The sequence below is a fragment of the Ahaetulla prasina genome, chromosome 2 (genome assembly GCF_028640845.1).
Source record: "Ahaetulla prasina isolate Xishuangbanna chromosome 2, ASM2864084v1, whole genome shotgun sequence".
Lineage (NCBI taxonomy): Eukaryota > Metazoa > Chordata > Lepidosauria > Squamata > Colubridae > Ahaetulla > Ahaetulla prasina.
Window position 1 is genome coordinate 95,187,840 of NC_080540.1, and position 15,637 is coordinate 95,203,476.

Sequence of the window (15,637 nt, forward strand, 5' to 3'; positions counted from 1 at the left end):
AATAATAACATTTAAAATTAATAATAAATATGAACAAATACAGTTTGCATACTTGAAACTCATTTAAAATTGGAAATAATGATTTGGGGTTTAATCCAATAGTCTCAGAAAAGGCAGGTCTCTAGGGCTAGGGGTCTCCAATCCCCAGGCTGTGGACAGCATGTGAAACCACTTTCCCACCCCGGTCCACAGAAAAATGCTCTCCATGGAACTGGTCATTAGCACTCAAAAGGGTTGGACAGGGGAGGTGGAGGGGCACTGCTCTAGGCATTCAAAAGAGGAAGACATACTGCCTTATATTTATTGAGCAACCCAAGAAGAGACCGATAGGAAGGTAATCTTCAAATGGATGACCCTGGAAGAGTAGAAGGAACCAAAGGCTAGGCAGAAAGTTTTCAAAAAAATAGATGAAAATACAGCCATGAAAAAGTAATGACATGGCATTTATTTTGATATAAAACAGAATGAGAATCTTGTAAAGGGTACCGATGAGGAACACCATTTGGCCAAATAAATGATTCATAAAACTAGAAAAAAAATGGTAATGATTTAATAAGAGATAAAAAGCCTAAATTATAATTGTAAGAAAAAGGTTTCAGTAATCCAGAGTAGCAATAATTTAACACAAGAGAAAGAAAGAGGGGAAGTGGATGAAATCAAGCTTAGAATTAAAGTTATCCTCCTGGAAATAATTTGCAAGCATCAATAGAGACAGGAAGGGATTGACATAGTAACCCGGAGTCACAAATTAACATAAATAGAATGCATGGGCAGTAAAAGAAATATGCATCAGTTTCTAAAAGAGTTGTGCTCCTATACAGTAAATGCTGGTAAGGGGAGGGGTATTGCAAGAGGATTCTTCAGCCACAATCCAAAGAACTTCTACATAGGCTTAAGCCAATCCCAACTCATACACTGTATGATCTAAGGAAAGAAAGAATTTGGGAGAACATTGGGGGGATTGGTGGGTTAGAGAGACATTAATCAGTTCATACCTGATCTCCCCACTTCTTAGTTTTTTCAAGGCATATGTGGACTTAAAAACTGCATATTTGACCATTCACATGTTGCTACATATTTCCCTTGCAAATGAAAAGTTAAGGCCAATTTTCTCCAACCTTAATTACATTTAAAAAATAACTAAAAATAAAGTGTGCCATGTTTGATTACAAAAATTGTAAACACATTTCTTCTGGTGTCATAGTGTCATATTTCATTGGCTATTTATATTGCATTGAAATAGTTGAGTTTGATATACATACAAGAAACCTCCAGAAAGAAATTTTCACAGGAATAGACGATTGTAAATGTGTATAGAAAAGAGTTACCTTTTAACATGTATTATATTAATATGACTTCTAATCTTATTATTCTACTGTATTGGCATAATGATAATTGAAATTCTTCTTCAAGACACATCCATAAATATTAAGAGCTATTTGCTAAAGGTTGAACAATAAATACTGGTTTATAAATAATGATGTATGGAGAAATACAAGATAATATGAGACTCTATCATAGCAAGGATCCATATATTCGAGTAGATAAATAATTTTTTTGTCTCTAAGAAGGCTTTGCATATATATTTAGCAATATTTATAAAGTTTAATCCTAAACTTTCCATGACTTACTGGTATTCTAAGTATTATTGATTGTTATCACAAGCTTTGATTACTGAGCTAAAATATATATTATATTATATTTATTATATTATATTATATTTATTATATTATATTATATTATATTATTATTATATTTACTTTATTAGTCTGTGTGAGGACAAAAAAATGTATGTTATGTATTGATAGTGGTTAAATGAAAGTAATGTCAAAGACTGTTATGTGGAGAATTCTTAATCTCAGCCCTGTAAACCTGTTAATGTCATAGTGTTCTATCCACATTCGTTTCACAAGCTGCTAGTAGCATACATGGAAGCCCCTTAAGAAATCTAAGAAATGTATGGTTCTTGGAAAGACAGTAATCTGAAATGGTGGCAGCAGTTAATAATAGGAATACCTCTCTTTCTTAAATTGTTGTATAATTGGAATTATATCATGTACAGACTGGTTTTGACTAATGTTTATCCATGACATCATCAATCCATATAGCTATCATGTGCTGTGCAGTATAAATTAATATTGAACAGAAAAACGTCTTTTGTGACAGTGGAGGGAGCCTAAGGGACAATATTGCCATCTGCCGTGCTTCCATTCAAAAGAACTCCTTTCAACAAGCAGGCAAATGTTCTGCTGTCTAATGTGGGGGGGGAGGGCAGGGAAATGTTACGTACCAACCGATCATTTCCTTTGAGAAAAGAATTGTTTTGCACGAAATACAATTTGTTGTTTACAAGCTTAAGTGTGCAAACTCTCCACTAGACATACAACAGGCTAAATACATTTTCTTTTCCTTGAGTCTAAATGCATAATTGGAAATTTATTTTCAAATTAAGATTTTCTCTTACTGGATTTGTACAGTAGGCTGTCTTCCAGTATCTGCTTATTACTTGTGGCATTTTGAAAACAGTGGAATATAAGCAATGGATTGATTCAGACATAACATGCATTGATTTAACAGAAGTTCAGAAAGCAGGAATAAATGACTGGATTTCCATGCTTTCTTTGCTTTAGGCAAGTCTGCTAACTTGCCTTTCATTTAGTTACAAATGGAATATTAAAATAATAATTAAGACTATAAGCCAGCCAGATTTTTGTACATATATAACAGCATGAGCCCTTCCTTCATTAATATTTTATTTTCTCTTTAGACGAGTCTGATTTTTTTTTCTTCTCCTACTTCTCCTCCACCTTTTTTTTTTTTTGGCAATCTTAGTACAAGTTTCAAACAACAGAACATGAAAAAAAACAGAAAATATTAGAAATGAATAAAATAATTTGCCATACCTCTGGTGATCTTTAAGAATGGATATTTGTATCATTCATCTTAATTCAAAAGTAAAATTGTAGAATGGAAGTACTACAGTCAAACTTTTCAGGGCATCCCTGAATTGTTTACAGTGCAGTCCATCCCATATCTACTGGGTATTACATCCTACTGGCTTCAGCTGAAATTACTCTTGAGTTTTAGGATGCTTTTACTGATTAACTCAAAATTACCTAGTTGTACTCATGCAGTCTGCCAAAAATTTGAGCGTAAATGATCTCTCTACCAGTCACAAAAAATAAAACATGAATAATGTGAAGGAAGGCTATTTTCACATCAGTTTAAATCGATGCTGTATAGCATAATAATTCTGCTATTATAATGAAGTGATGTCCTTGGGTTGCATGCACAAGAAGCTTGAGGTTGTAGTAGCAATTCCTAGCAACTTTGCATCCTTGGGCTTTTGGAGACCCTGCCCCATCTGGTATTACAATTTGTAAACTAAGCCGTGTTCTGTCAAATTTTGACTTCCCACGTGGAGAATCATGTTAGTGTCTAGAGTTTGAAACATTCTATGTTTATTTATAAGCAACCTTTTTTATGACCTGCTGTTTATTTTTGCACATTTGCCTTCAGAGATGCTATCCTCATCTATGTTGCAAAGCTTACTTTTACTGCAGCTTCTCTGTGATTTCCCAACTGTCCTGTTGTTATTTCCCACCTCATGCTTTTCTTTTCAGCTGAACCTAATTCACAGTGAAATCAGTAATTTAGCCGGCTTCGAAGTGGAGGCCATTATCAATCCCACCAATGCTGACATTGACCTTAAAGATGATCTAGGTAAATGGGGAATGGGTGGCTATAACTAACAGTCACATGAAAATTATGGAATTTGCAGATTATTTTCATGTAATAAATTTGATATTTTATCGTGAAACTCAGTGCATGTTCCTCAGATACAAATCCCATTTGATTGCACGGGGACTTAACGCAGGTAAGAAGATAGAAGAATGCATCTTTAGTACCCAAAATATATAATGGAAAGACTATTAATATGTGTAACATTCTCCAGATACTACTTGCATGAAAATGACGCTCTGAGTAACTCTGAAATCATTTAAATGTTGTTCCATAATAATCAGATGTGACTGTTGGTTCCCTTGGGAATATTTTGCATATAAATTCCGTGGGGATTGAAATAACTCTTTATATCATCAAGTTGGCTTCAAACTAAGCAGTTTCTCCATTCTGATTTCAGTTTTCTATTTTCCTTGTTTTAGCTAAAGACAGAAATGGATAGACAGAGAGAGTTAAGGATGTAGTCCTACACAGGCTTACATAAGAACAAGCTCCATTGAATACAATGGGAATTCCTTCTGCGTACACAGAAATACTAAAAGTTATGTATTTGATGTTTCTTTAGCTTCTCCTTTCACTCTTCCTTTTCTCAGCACACACCTGTACACAGACTCTTAGACATTTTTCTGAAATGCTGTCATGTATATTAATCTGCAGAATATAGGGTTAAAATATTTTTTTACTCTTACATTTGCCTACACAGAAGCAGTTGGTTAGGATTGCACTATAAGCACCAGATCCTTCTGGAGTTTTTGCTCCACGCAGCTGTCTTATCAGCTGTGTTATACTTTTTTAATGTTAAAATGATCTATGTTAATTGTAATTTTAAGTATCATTTTATCAAAGAGAAGTTACTAGGCACACAAATTTCTTTTTTATATGAGAACCAGGTAAGAGAAAGAATAGTATTTAATTTCCCGCATTATATGGGAGTTGATTAAAGTGAAAATAGTAGTTTGCCTTGATTTAGGTGTTTTATAAATAACTTCTCCAACCACATTTACCATCTTGAATGAGAGATTGGATTCTACGGTTGGAGCATTCCATTTCAGAATATTGATCCTAAATCCTTGATCCTAAATCCTTGTTATTTGTGATTTTAAAAAAAACCATCTATTCATTGCCGAGGGTAATCAAGTGCATTTTATTGTACATCCTGATTGAACTTTTAACGAAGATGTGAAATTAATGTTAACTGCTTAAACATTTTCCTGAAATGCTACTAATCTGCAGAACATAGGGTTAAAATTATTTTTATTCTTACATTTAACTTATACATTTAACTTAAAAAATAAACTTAGAAGAGGCATGATAAAATTAAACACAAATAATTAAAATATAAAAGCATCATATTTTGGAACTTAAATTATGAAATTAGCACTTTTTTCTCAAAGAAGAACTACCATAGTAAATTCCATATAGTCCTATGTTTCTGTTTATTTAGAAGCTATAGAACAAATATTATGCTGAGATATCTACATATATTCATTCTTGAATCTTTAGTTCCCTAGTCATAAATTCTACTACTGGGAACTCTAGAGTTAAGGCACCTTATAATCAATCTATTGTTTGCAAATTATTTACATCCTTCAAAGACCCAGCTTTGAAGTTGTATAGTTGTTTCCTATTATTAGTTTCAGAGGGAGAATTTAAGAATTTTGCCTCAGGATAACACGGCCGTTGCTTGTTCAATGAGTCCAAAGGTCTGTCAAAGCAAAAGGCTGTTTCATTTCATCCCTTATCCCCATGCCCCTTTCAGTGGGGTTACATATTCAGCAAGTAGTTATAATATTGCAAGCTGAAGATGCTCCCAGAACTTCTGGGGAGTTAAAGTACACATTGATTTCTGTAGGTCTTAATGCGTAAATATTCCCAACATGATTAATAAAATCATGTTGACAATATTTATAAAAATCAAGGAATATTGTAAAGATAGTGTATCAGAATGGAGAAACAGTTGCTTTGTTAGATTGGATGAGCCAGACTGGATGGTGTTATCATCATGTTTTTTAAGATTACATTTTTACAGGTTCTGCAAAACCAAGAAGATGCTAGCCGTTCTTTATACTTCCTTCCTGAAATGCAGTGTTTTTGACCTATTGGTCAAGTATTAAAAGTTATGTATTTGATGTTTCTCTACCTTCTCCTTTCATTCTCCCTTTTCTCAGCACACACCTGTACACAGACTCTTAGGCTTTATTGTGATGGTTTATTACACATATTTTGGAGCCCAAAAGGTAGGATAAAGAAAGATGTTGGTATGTACATAAATGTAGATCCTGTTCTGGGTCTTTGACCAACATGGTTGATACACATTTGTTTACCTGTTGTAGTTGCAAGTTGTTCAGGCTGACATTGCCACAATCGACAGTGATGCTGTCGTTCACCCGACAAATTCTGACTTCTACACCGGTGGTGAAGTAGGTAATGGAGAGTTCAGTGCTGCAGACTTTGTGTGTGTATGCATGACCAATCAGCAGCAGCAACCTTGTCCCTGCTCTGCAGAGCTGCATTCTTTTCTCACTTCCAGCAATCCATATCAATTCCAGAGCAAATTCCAAATGGTTACCTGAAAAAAGCTCTTTGATCAATGCAAAGCAACCTTGACCAATCTTGGGGGCGGGGGGAGGGAGGGAACTTAAGCAAAGTTGGACATGATTGGTGCTTAGATGCAAATCCCTCTGAAATTCACAATTCTCTACAATAAACAGACAAATTAATAATAAAAAAAGAGTTCTAGAAAAAAACACAAGGCAAGAAAATCCAGATGTGTTTTTGTAGTTACTAATCATTAATTTATTAATTTTGGGAGGTTTCAACTTTACCTCTATTACATAGACAGTGATTCTGCCTCATTGTGTAGTAAGAGTTAAGTCTCTGAGCATACAATTTAAGAGACGACCTTGCCGTGAAAACTAAAGCTACATGTGGAACACTTAAGAGAGGCACCTCATCTCATCAAAGTGTAATTTTTTGAGAGAATGCTAATTTCGCAAGCTTAAATCCAATTTTGATTGTTTAATTATGTGACAAGTCAGTGTGGACTCTTAAAGACCACACATAGGTATTAACCAACCCCAATATTAATTATTAATACTGCAATGGGCCTGTGGGAAGCATGGAATGACAGCCTACAAATGTATTATCAAATTAAGGGACCGTCAGTATTAAAATATTTGGGAGGCAAGGATTCATAGCATAGCAAAGTACAATGATGTAAGACCTCCCTCCCAGAAATACTAGGAACCACTGTAAGATCAAGATACAATAACATTAGTTCTTGAATGCCAATAGCTTTAATCTCCTTATATCAGCTATGTTAACAATCTTATCCTGGTGCATTTACTACCAGGTATTCTAATGCTTTAATTCCTGAGCCTCTTAGTTCAGAAAATATATGACAACCTAATCAGGGATGCCATCTCAGTGAGGCAAATAAAACATTTAAAAATAAAAATCCATCATAAAATATACATTCTCGATATACGGTCACGAAACATAAGTTTGTCTTAAAGAATCCCTGTGGTAAAGTACTGTAGGTACCTGATTCTTCAATACAAAGAATATAACTGGTTACATTTGGAAAAATTCTATCTCTATAATTTATCAGTTACAAAATTACAGTTTTGAGAACCCATGTAATTTTTCATTAAGCTACCATATCCAGTTCCCACCTTTCCCCCCCCCCCCCTGTATATCGTAAGGATGCAGGAAAAATGTCTAAAACTAAGTTTTGTGCAGAATTTCACACAGAATATCATAGATCAGAAACCATATACATTTTAAAGTAATGGTTTGATCCATTCTACCTTAATGGTGCTTATTTCCATTGAAATTGATGGAAAAAATTACATATGCAATATATCCTTTATTTTGATTTGCAGAACCCATAATTTCTAAAAATAGCAAGATGTGCTTGAGTATCAATATTTGATTTGGGAGAGAAAGACCTGAATTGTTTCATTCAGTAACATATGGTCTTCTAAATGCCTGTGGCTGCTGGAAGAAAGAATAGAAGTGCATACATGCTTAGCTTCAAATGATTAACTTTTATTTCTATAAAGACCCTTCTAACTGCAGTGTATGTTGGGGAAATATTTCACAAATTTTGTAGACATCTGCTGTTGTCACCATTATACCAATGCCTGCTTTGACAGCATGAAATAGTGACATTATTCTATGGGAGTTTCACATATATTTATGCTCGCTTTGAGCAAAGAGCCACTCAGCTGAAAGCTGTAGAGCATGCTAAAAGGAGAAAGACACCTCCCCACATCTAATGTAAAATGGAGACAGCATTTCATTCCTTAAATACAGTTAATGCTCCTGCAATACAATTATGTATCCATCAATTTAAAAAAAAATTCTCATAGGTTTTAAAGTCATATGAAAATGTAGATCCAGGAAGATTTTAAAAGATAATTTTAAAAACTTTGTCATCCCAGCCTTAATTGGCAAACCATGCGTATAAAAATTGCCTTAGGAAATGGATAAAAGCCCTCTCCACATTCCTCCAATCAGCCAGCCTCCCATTTTAAAGTAACAAAAGAAAAGTAGAAATACATGTTCTTTAAAATCATTTCAGACTTTCAGAACCGATGCTTGTGAATGTTTGCATTTGGCCAAGATAGCATCTTTCAAGGACTATGTTCAGTTGTACTATTGCCTTATACACTGTAAGCCGCCCTGAGTCTTCGGAGAAGGGCGGGGTATAAATGTAAACAAAAACAAAAAAAGTCACCTTTGAGGAACTTAACAGTACATAGTTCCTTTATAGTCAGTGTGATCACTTCCTAATGGTCACTGTTCCCAGAAACATTTCTGTCAAATTTACTGAAACTGAGTCAACTTGGATTGAGTCAGAACATTTCATTTAGAGTTCTGTGCAATGAGTGTCAGAAGCTTCATACAGTTCCTATCTTTTAAGGTCTCCCTGTCTTTTCAGATATTAGGGGAAAAGCATGGAAGCTTTTACATGCAAAACATATGCCTTACCATATGACAGACAGTCCTCATTTCTATTTGCTATTACTACTGCAAAAATTGTTTGAAACTCAAAAGAGCCTGTTTATTATTTATTTATTAAATTTTTATGCCGCTCATCTCACCTGTAAGGTGACTGTGTGAGTCAGTCTGTTGATCTGGAGTTTCCTACCTGTAGTTCAGCAGTGGAATCTGGAGTTTCCTACCTGTAGTTCAGCAGTGGAACAGAGAAGCAGTGCAAACAAACAAATAGGATCAGGAGCCATAGCTTATGGACTGTGGACTAACAATTAATAGTTTAAAAAATGTGTGAGTCGTTCATATTCTTTTCATTCAATAACTTGATGTTGCTACTCCCAAGGTCAGTTTTCCAGGAACTGAGGATGTATGGCTCTCATCCATGTTTGAAGAAGAAAATACTTGGGGCCCTACTTAAGGATAGAATGGGTCTGTGATAGAAGGAAGGCAGGATATGCATGTATTATATCGGTGTTTTTCAAACTTGTCAACTCCCAGAATTCCCCAGCCAGCCAAAATAAAACCAATAGGCTGATATCAAGTAAAGCATAATAGATTCCCAGTAGTTCTAGATACTTGGTTTCAATATGTACTGCCAAGTTAAGAAATACGTTTCAACGGGCATATAATATGTGGACTTCCATTAGAAATTACAGCCCTCTCCCCTGTATCAGTTGAGTGAATTCATTTTGGAAATATTGTTCTAAAGTACCAAAAGCCTGACCCTACGCATGTTTACCTGGAAGTAAGCTTTGCTGAATTTGGCAAAGGTTTGCAACCTAAGTCATTGTTCCTACGTATCGTCACAAAATTCTCTTGAAATAAGCCCTGAGTTACTTACTAAGTAAATATGTTTATGGTTAGGCTGCAGAGATCAATTTACAAAGTTACTGCTTTAATCCAGAATTAATCCAATGTCACTGTCACTGTTTCTTTGCCTCGCTCCTTGTATAATCATGGAACAAATGCAATGTGATTTGGGTGCTTCCTTAGGAATGAACCTTTTCCAGCTACGTTCTATTTCCTCTGTATTAAAGTAAAGCTGCAAAATAAGATCTAAACCAGTTCATGGTGGACTGCCTTGGCGCAAACCTCAGCCCGTAATGGAAATGATGCAGCTCCCTTCCTAATTCGAGCAGCATTTGTTACACTTCCGTAGCTGTAGTGAAAGCAATTCAGTGGAGGGAAGGGGGTACCCTAGAGAATCTCCTTATTTCTGAGGCTCTTCCTCTTGGTTAAAGGTGGTTCAACAAGCCGGGCAGTTGTCAAGTAAAGCAGCCAGTTGCACTCACAAGACTGTTACACTCCCGGGGGCCACCTGTTGGGGTCAGGGATGAAGATGAGGTGAGTTTCAAGTTCTTCTTATGGCAACTTTGTCTTTAAAGCAGTCGGTAACAGAAAGGGGGGGAGGGCCTTGCCCTCCATGGGAAAGCCTTGGTACAACAGTCAAGTCTCATTGCGTTAGCCCGTTCTCCAGAAGGCATGTCTACTGCTGGTTCTATGGAAGCAGCAGCATGAAATGTCACTGCCCTGCTGGTTGGCATTGCAAATTGCATCGGGATAAATCTGGTGGGAGGGCGAATTTTTAAAAAGAGGGAAGATCAAGAGGGAATCGTTACTTATGGACCAGTCCTCAAAGGTTTAGATCTTACTTTGCAGTCCCCCACCCCACCCCCATTTTTTGCTTAGAGAAATCTGTGATGTGTAGCCACCTGAAGTAATAAATGCTCTGTGGATGTGGAACAGTCACCGCTCTGTTCTTACACAGGGAGCACATTGGAGAAGCGGGGTGGAAAAGAATTCCTGGAGGCTGTTGTTGAACTTCGCAAAAAGAACGGGCCATTGGACACAGCAGGAGGTGCAGTTTAAATCCTTGGGAAATGGGGAACATTTTATCTATGTGTACCGTAGATGGTAGTTCAGTTTAGTTTGGATTCTTTTAAATAGCCAGAATGCCCTCAGTATGTCATTGATGAGGATTGTATCAAAAAGGCCTTCGGACTTGGGTTTATAAGAAAGTGTTAACACTACACTGAAAATAATAAAAAGAAGAGAAACGGGGGGAAAAGAAAATAAACTATACATACGTTCAATTTTAAATCGCTACTAGCATATGCTCTAATTCAAACTACTATATTTGTAAAAAAAAATAAAAAAATAGAGGCATATAGTCCTACGCAAGTCAACTGCATGTGGAAGTGTGAATAGGAGTATAGAATCCTAGGTAATCAAAAATTAAAAACTAAGTAAGTAGCGCTTACTTATATAATATTATCTATATATTAATAGTAAGCATACCATTTGAGGGGAAAATCTGTGTGAATTTGTAGTGAATTTGTATTTCACAATTGATCTAATTTATGTGAATATGACGAAAGAGTATAAGTATGTAGACTATAGGGCATGTTGGTCCACCCTTCCTTCCCCAGCATCAAATTATAATTTAATGTTATGTCCAAATTTACTACTGGGCATAAATCTAGTCACATTCAATGTGCCGTGTAGGTGATCATTGGAGTAAAGAGCAATTCCTTCATTGCTGAATTATACTGTTCCAATAGTATTTTCCAAAATGTTAAACACAGTCTTATTTTTTTCCCCTCAACCAGCTGTTGTCAGTTCAGGACATGGATTGCCTGCAAAGTTTGTCATCCACTGCAACAGCCCCAGTTGGGGTTCAGACAAATGTGAGGAGTTGTTGGAAAAGACAGTGAAAAACTGCTTAGCACTGGCAGATGAAAAGAAGCTGAAGTCAATTGCATTTCCTTCCATTGGAAGTGGCAGGTAAATGTGGATTCCACCCAGTTTCTCCCCAAATCTATATTCACACAACATGCTAGGCAATAAAGTGATTATTTTTTGTGGCTTGGCAAAATTGTGGTTTATAGTCCAAGGATTGTGTTTTAGCATAATAAATTACTTAATTATAAAATTCAGCAAATCATGATTTGTCAATATGATCTCTAGCAGTTCTGCTGGCTTTTTATTGCTAACCACTTATGATGGATTATATTAAGTCGCTATTTCCTTCTGTTGATTTAAGATGAAGTCCTTATAATGTCCAAATTTAGAGTTGAAAGGTATTTTTCTTTTCTACAAAACCTAAATTCATACAAATGTGCCATAGCTATGATGATCCCTTACGGTGGCTTTTGTATCTCAATAAATGCTATGTTGCAAAATGATTAAATCCTTGCTATTTATATGTTACAGCTTACTATACACTACTCTTTAATGTTGGCTTATTGCTTCGCCATGCTTTGAATGCCACTTAGTGAGACAAATAATTAAGCTGGGTGACTCAGCAGTGCCCTTTTTATCTTTAGCAGTGCAAACAATAATGATGCCATTCATTTCTGTCTACAATCTCTAGTGAGGTCAGATCTATCACCTTGGTAACATTTTAGCCATGGCTAGAATGATTAAATTTTAGGAAATGATGCAGTTAAAAGAGCCAATATTATGAAAAACATTTTTGCAGGTAAAATCTCTATAAAACAATATTGTACTGTTTCCTTGATGGAGTTAATTTTCTTTTCTTTCTTTCTTTCTTTCTTTCTTTCTTTCTTTCTTTCTTTCTTTCTTTTTTCTTTCTTTCTCTCTCTCTCTCTCCCTCTCCCCCTCCCTCTCCCTTTCCCTCCCTCCCGCTCCCCCTCTCTCTCATCCCAGAAAGTTTTATATTTTAAGAAATTGTCCCAAATGATCAGGAAGAGGAATGTATTAACATTTTAAATATTAATTACAGCATGAAAAAATGTTTACTATTTGATAAAGTTCTCTTATGTGGGACTGTGTATGTATATAGAGTGGAGTTTAAATGGTATTGAATCAGATTTACATTCCAAGTGAAAATGTGTCCCTTTAAAGAATAGCATACTCATCTTGTCAGTTCAGTTCAACAAATCTGAAGAATGGTAAATAAAAATCTTAAAACATAAAAATGTTTTTTAAGAGTAGTATTTTCTCAGTCCCAACACATGTACACAGCTGTTACAGTACAGACATCTGTCAACCAGACATTACTCGTTAAATCTATATAAACAGTTCTGTCCAATTTTATGGATAAAACATGAATTTACATGGGGTGATTCATTATAAGTGCGTGTGTTTCAAGAAAAGAGGGGAGTGGGGAGGAGGCACAATGAGCAATCTATAATTGTTATGCCAGATGTTCTACAATGTCTAATTTCAGCAAAGCCAAATTTGTAGAATGGCATTTTAAAAGTTCAAAGTTCTATATACTCTTCTCCAAAGCAATAAGTACCCTTGTTTAAATGTAGACTTCAGAGCATATCTTCAAAGTCCTTTAAAGCTTGCCTTTTCAACCATTGGAACTGCTCAAGAATCCCCTTTCTCCACTGCTTGTTCCTTAGGATTTGCAATCAATCAGTTAGTTAGGGATTCCCTGAAAATATGCAAAAACGTACTTGAGTTGTTTCCAACCATAAGTTCAACATTACTGTAGCATAATGGTACACAAAATTTTTAGGCCAAGAGGATAAGGACATACTGTAGACACCCCCCCCCCAAAAAAAAATAAATCCACAAAATAATAATAATTTGTTTCAAATTAACACACATGTTCAATTTAACATGACATTAAATAGTTAACTAAAATTTAGTTTGGAATATTTTCCCCTTCTGTCACATTAAAGATTACAATTCATTGAGAACATTTGGAGTAGGTTTGGAAAGGGGGGGTTGACCATAAATGTCTAGGATCCACTAATTATATACTGCTGCCTAAATAGAATTGAGCCCTGCTTTTCCAAGCTTTTCAGTAGCTTATGTTTGGTTATTAGCAATGGCTGCTTTACAAGCCATGGTGGTTTAAGAAGCCAGTCTACAAAGAGAAGATAGGAAGGAAAAGGCTGCCATTTGTGTTTGTCTCTGCTCTTCAGATAAGTGAAAAAAGAACCAGAGTCTCCCTCATTTCCTTTTGAATCTCACCCCATGTAGTCCTCCTTCAAGTTTCTGCAAGATGCACAGCACATGCCTGTATAATATATAATATCGTACATATGTCTACCCAGCGATTTTGGTGGACATACTCCCAAGCATGCAGATATAGGAATTCATTATAAAAGTCATTACAAAATTCATTGATAGGACCTTTGGTACTAGGAAACTAATTTTGTTGCAAGCCTCATTAGGATTTTGTCACATTTTTTAAACATACAATGAGATTCCTATGCCACTTTCAATTTTTATTAAACAATAAAAGCAATCAATTGTTTTATTAATGTTTTATTAATGTATTATTGTTTTTGTTAATAAAAAATAATAGTTTTGCTATTAATTATCTTTTCTCTCCAAAATTCTGTGAATAGGAATGGTTTCCCAAAGCAGATTGCTGCTCAGCTGATCCTGAAAGCCATTTCCAGCTATTTTGTATCAACGATGTCCTCTTCAATCAAGACAGTCTATTTTGTTCTCTTTGATAGTGAGAGTATAGGGATTTACGTGCAAGAAATGGCCAAATTGGATGCCAACTAAGTCTAGAAAGCAAATGATACTTGCCTCTTTGCCCAGCCCCTCTCCTTAAATTCCTCATTGTAAAACAGAGAGCCCCTTATTTTAAATTTCATTCATCTAGGGAATAAATATGGGCTTTTTTTACTTTTAAAAATGTTTTCTGTTGGCACTGATAGTTGATATTACTGCTGTTTAATGCACTGTATTCCAGGCATTGTCTGAATTTAGTGTAATTTAGAAGATTTTATAGTTTTATTTTAATGAATTATGGACTGATTGGAAAGTTGTTAGCAGTACGTAGTCTTTTTTTTTTTTTTTTTTTGGTGAAAGAAACCGGCAGATCCTATTTTGTAACAGTGTTGTGGTGCTTTTATCAGGTGGCATTCCTTTCTCATCTTTTTAAAGAAAGAAAATAATGCTACATACCTAATTTGTGTTTATTTCATGTCTTAATGATGAATCCAAGGAGAAAAGTACCCCATTGCCCTTAATTATATTTGCAAATTGGAATTTGTGTGAACTGATTTAGTAAAATGTTTGAAATGGTCTTGGTGTTGTCTGAATTAATGATTTGTAAGTCTTAGGTAAAAATGGTGGGGGGCGCAATGGTCAGCAGTTAAAGATGCTTAGCTTGTCAGCTGGAAAGCTGACAGGCCGGGTTTGAGACCCGAGTAGCACATGATAGAGTAAGCTCTCATTACTTGCCCCAGCTCCTGCCTATCTAGCAGTTGGAAAGCATGCAAATGTGAGTAGATAAATAGGTACCATTTTGATGGGAAGGTAACAGCGTTCTGTGCTCCTCGCTGTATAGTCATGCTGGCCACATGACTATTGAAATGTCTACAGCCAAAGATGGCTGGCTTCCTCGGCTAAGAAACCGAGATGAGCACTGCCCCCTAGAGTCAGACACGACTGGAGAGGGGAAACTACCTTTATCTTTAACTAAAACTCTGTAGCAGTCTGTTTGGATGTTACCAAACAATGACTGAGTGATAACATATTTCAGTGAAATACTCATATTAATTCTTTCCATAATAGCTTATGGAAAGAATGGAGGTTTGTGCCGAGTACCCTGCCAGGATAATGCATGTGTGATACATGTAGAAAGGGGCAAATGTTTTGATCATGTGATTATGACCAGCACACACACACACACACACACACACAAAGTGATACCGCTTTTCCTCTGTTTTTTTCTGTCTGTTGCTTCCTTGAGCTAGTGGAATTCTTAAGGAAGAGCCCATTAGATGAGATCCTGATTCTGAGACAAAGCAAAATCATTTGGATAAAGTGTCCATCTAATCAAGAAACCTTCTTCCAAAATGGTCGCCCAATTGATTCTGGGATGTCCACTGCTGAGTTAATAAACGGGTTTTAGGTGTCCGGCAAGAATATTTAGTTCAATTCTTCTTTCCAATTT

At 35.7% G+C, this 15,637-nt stretch overlaps 1 protein-coding gene across 13 annotated transcripts in view; it reads left to right on the forward strand.

Annotated features, from left to right (window-relative positions):
* The window catches only part of LOC131190165 (core histone macro-H2A.1), a 42,393-nt gene extending 27,629 nt beyond the window's left edge, over positions 1 to 14,764 (forward strand). For 2 of the 13 annotated variants that reach the window (XM_058167221.1, XM_058167222.1), the window contains exons 6-9: positions 3,624 to 3,723; positions 10,511 to 10,600; positions 11,352 to 11,526; positions 14,073 to 14,764. In XM_058167221.1, the coding sequence (XP_058023204.1) occupies positions 3,624 to 3,723; positions 10,511 to 10,600; positions 11,352 to 11,526; positions 14,073 to 14,238 (531 nt within the window). In that variant the 3' untranslated portion in view covers positions 14,239 to 14,764. Of the gene's footprint in view, positions 1 to 3,623; positions 3,724 to 6,074; positions 6,166 to 9,983; positions 10,087 to 10,510; positions 10,601 to 11,351; positions 11,527 to 14,072 lie in introns of those variants that run through there. The other 11 variants (XM_058167224.1, XM_058167225.1, XR_009153241.1 and 8 more) reach the window with 8 other exon arrangements.
* Positions 14,765 to 15,637: the final 873 nt, after the last annotated feature.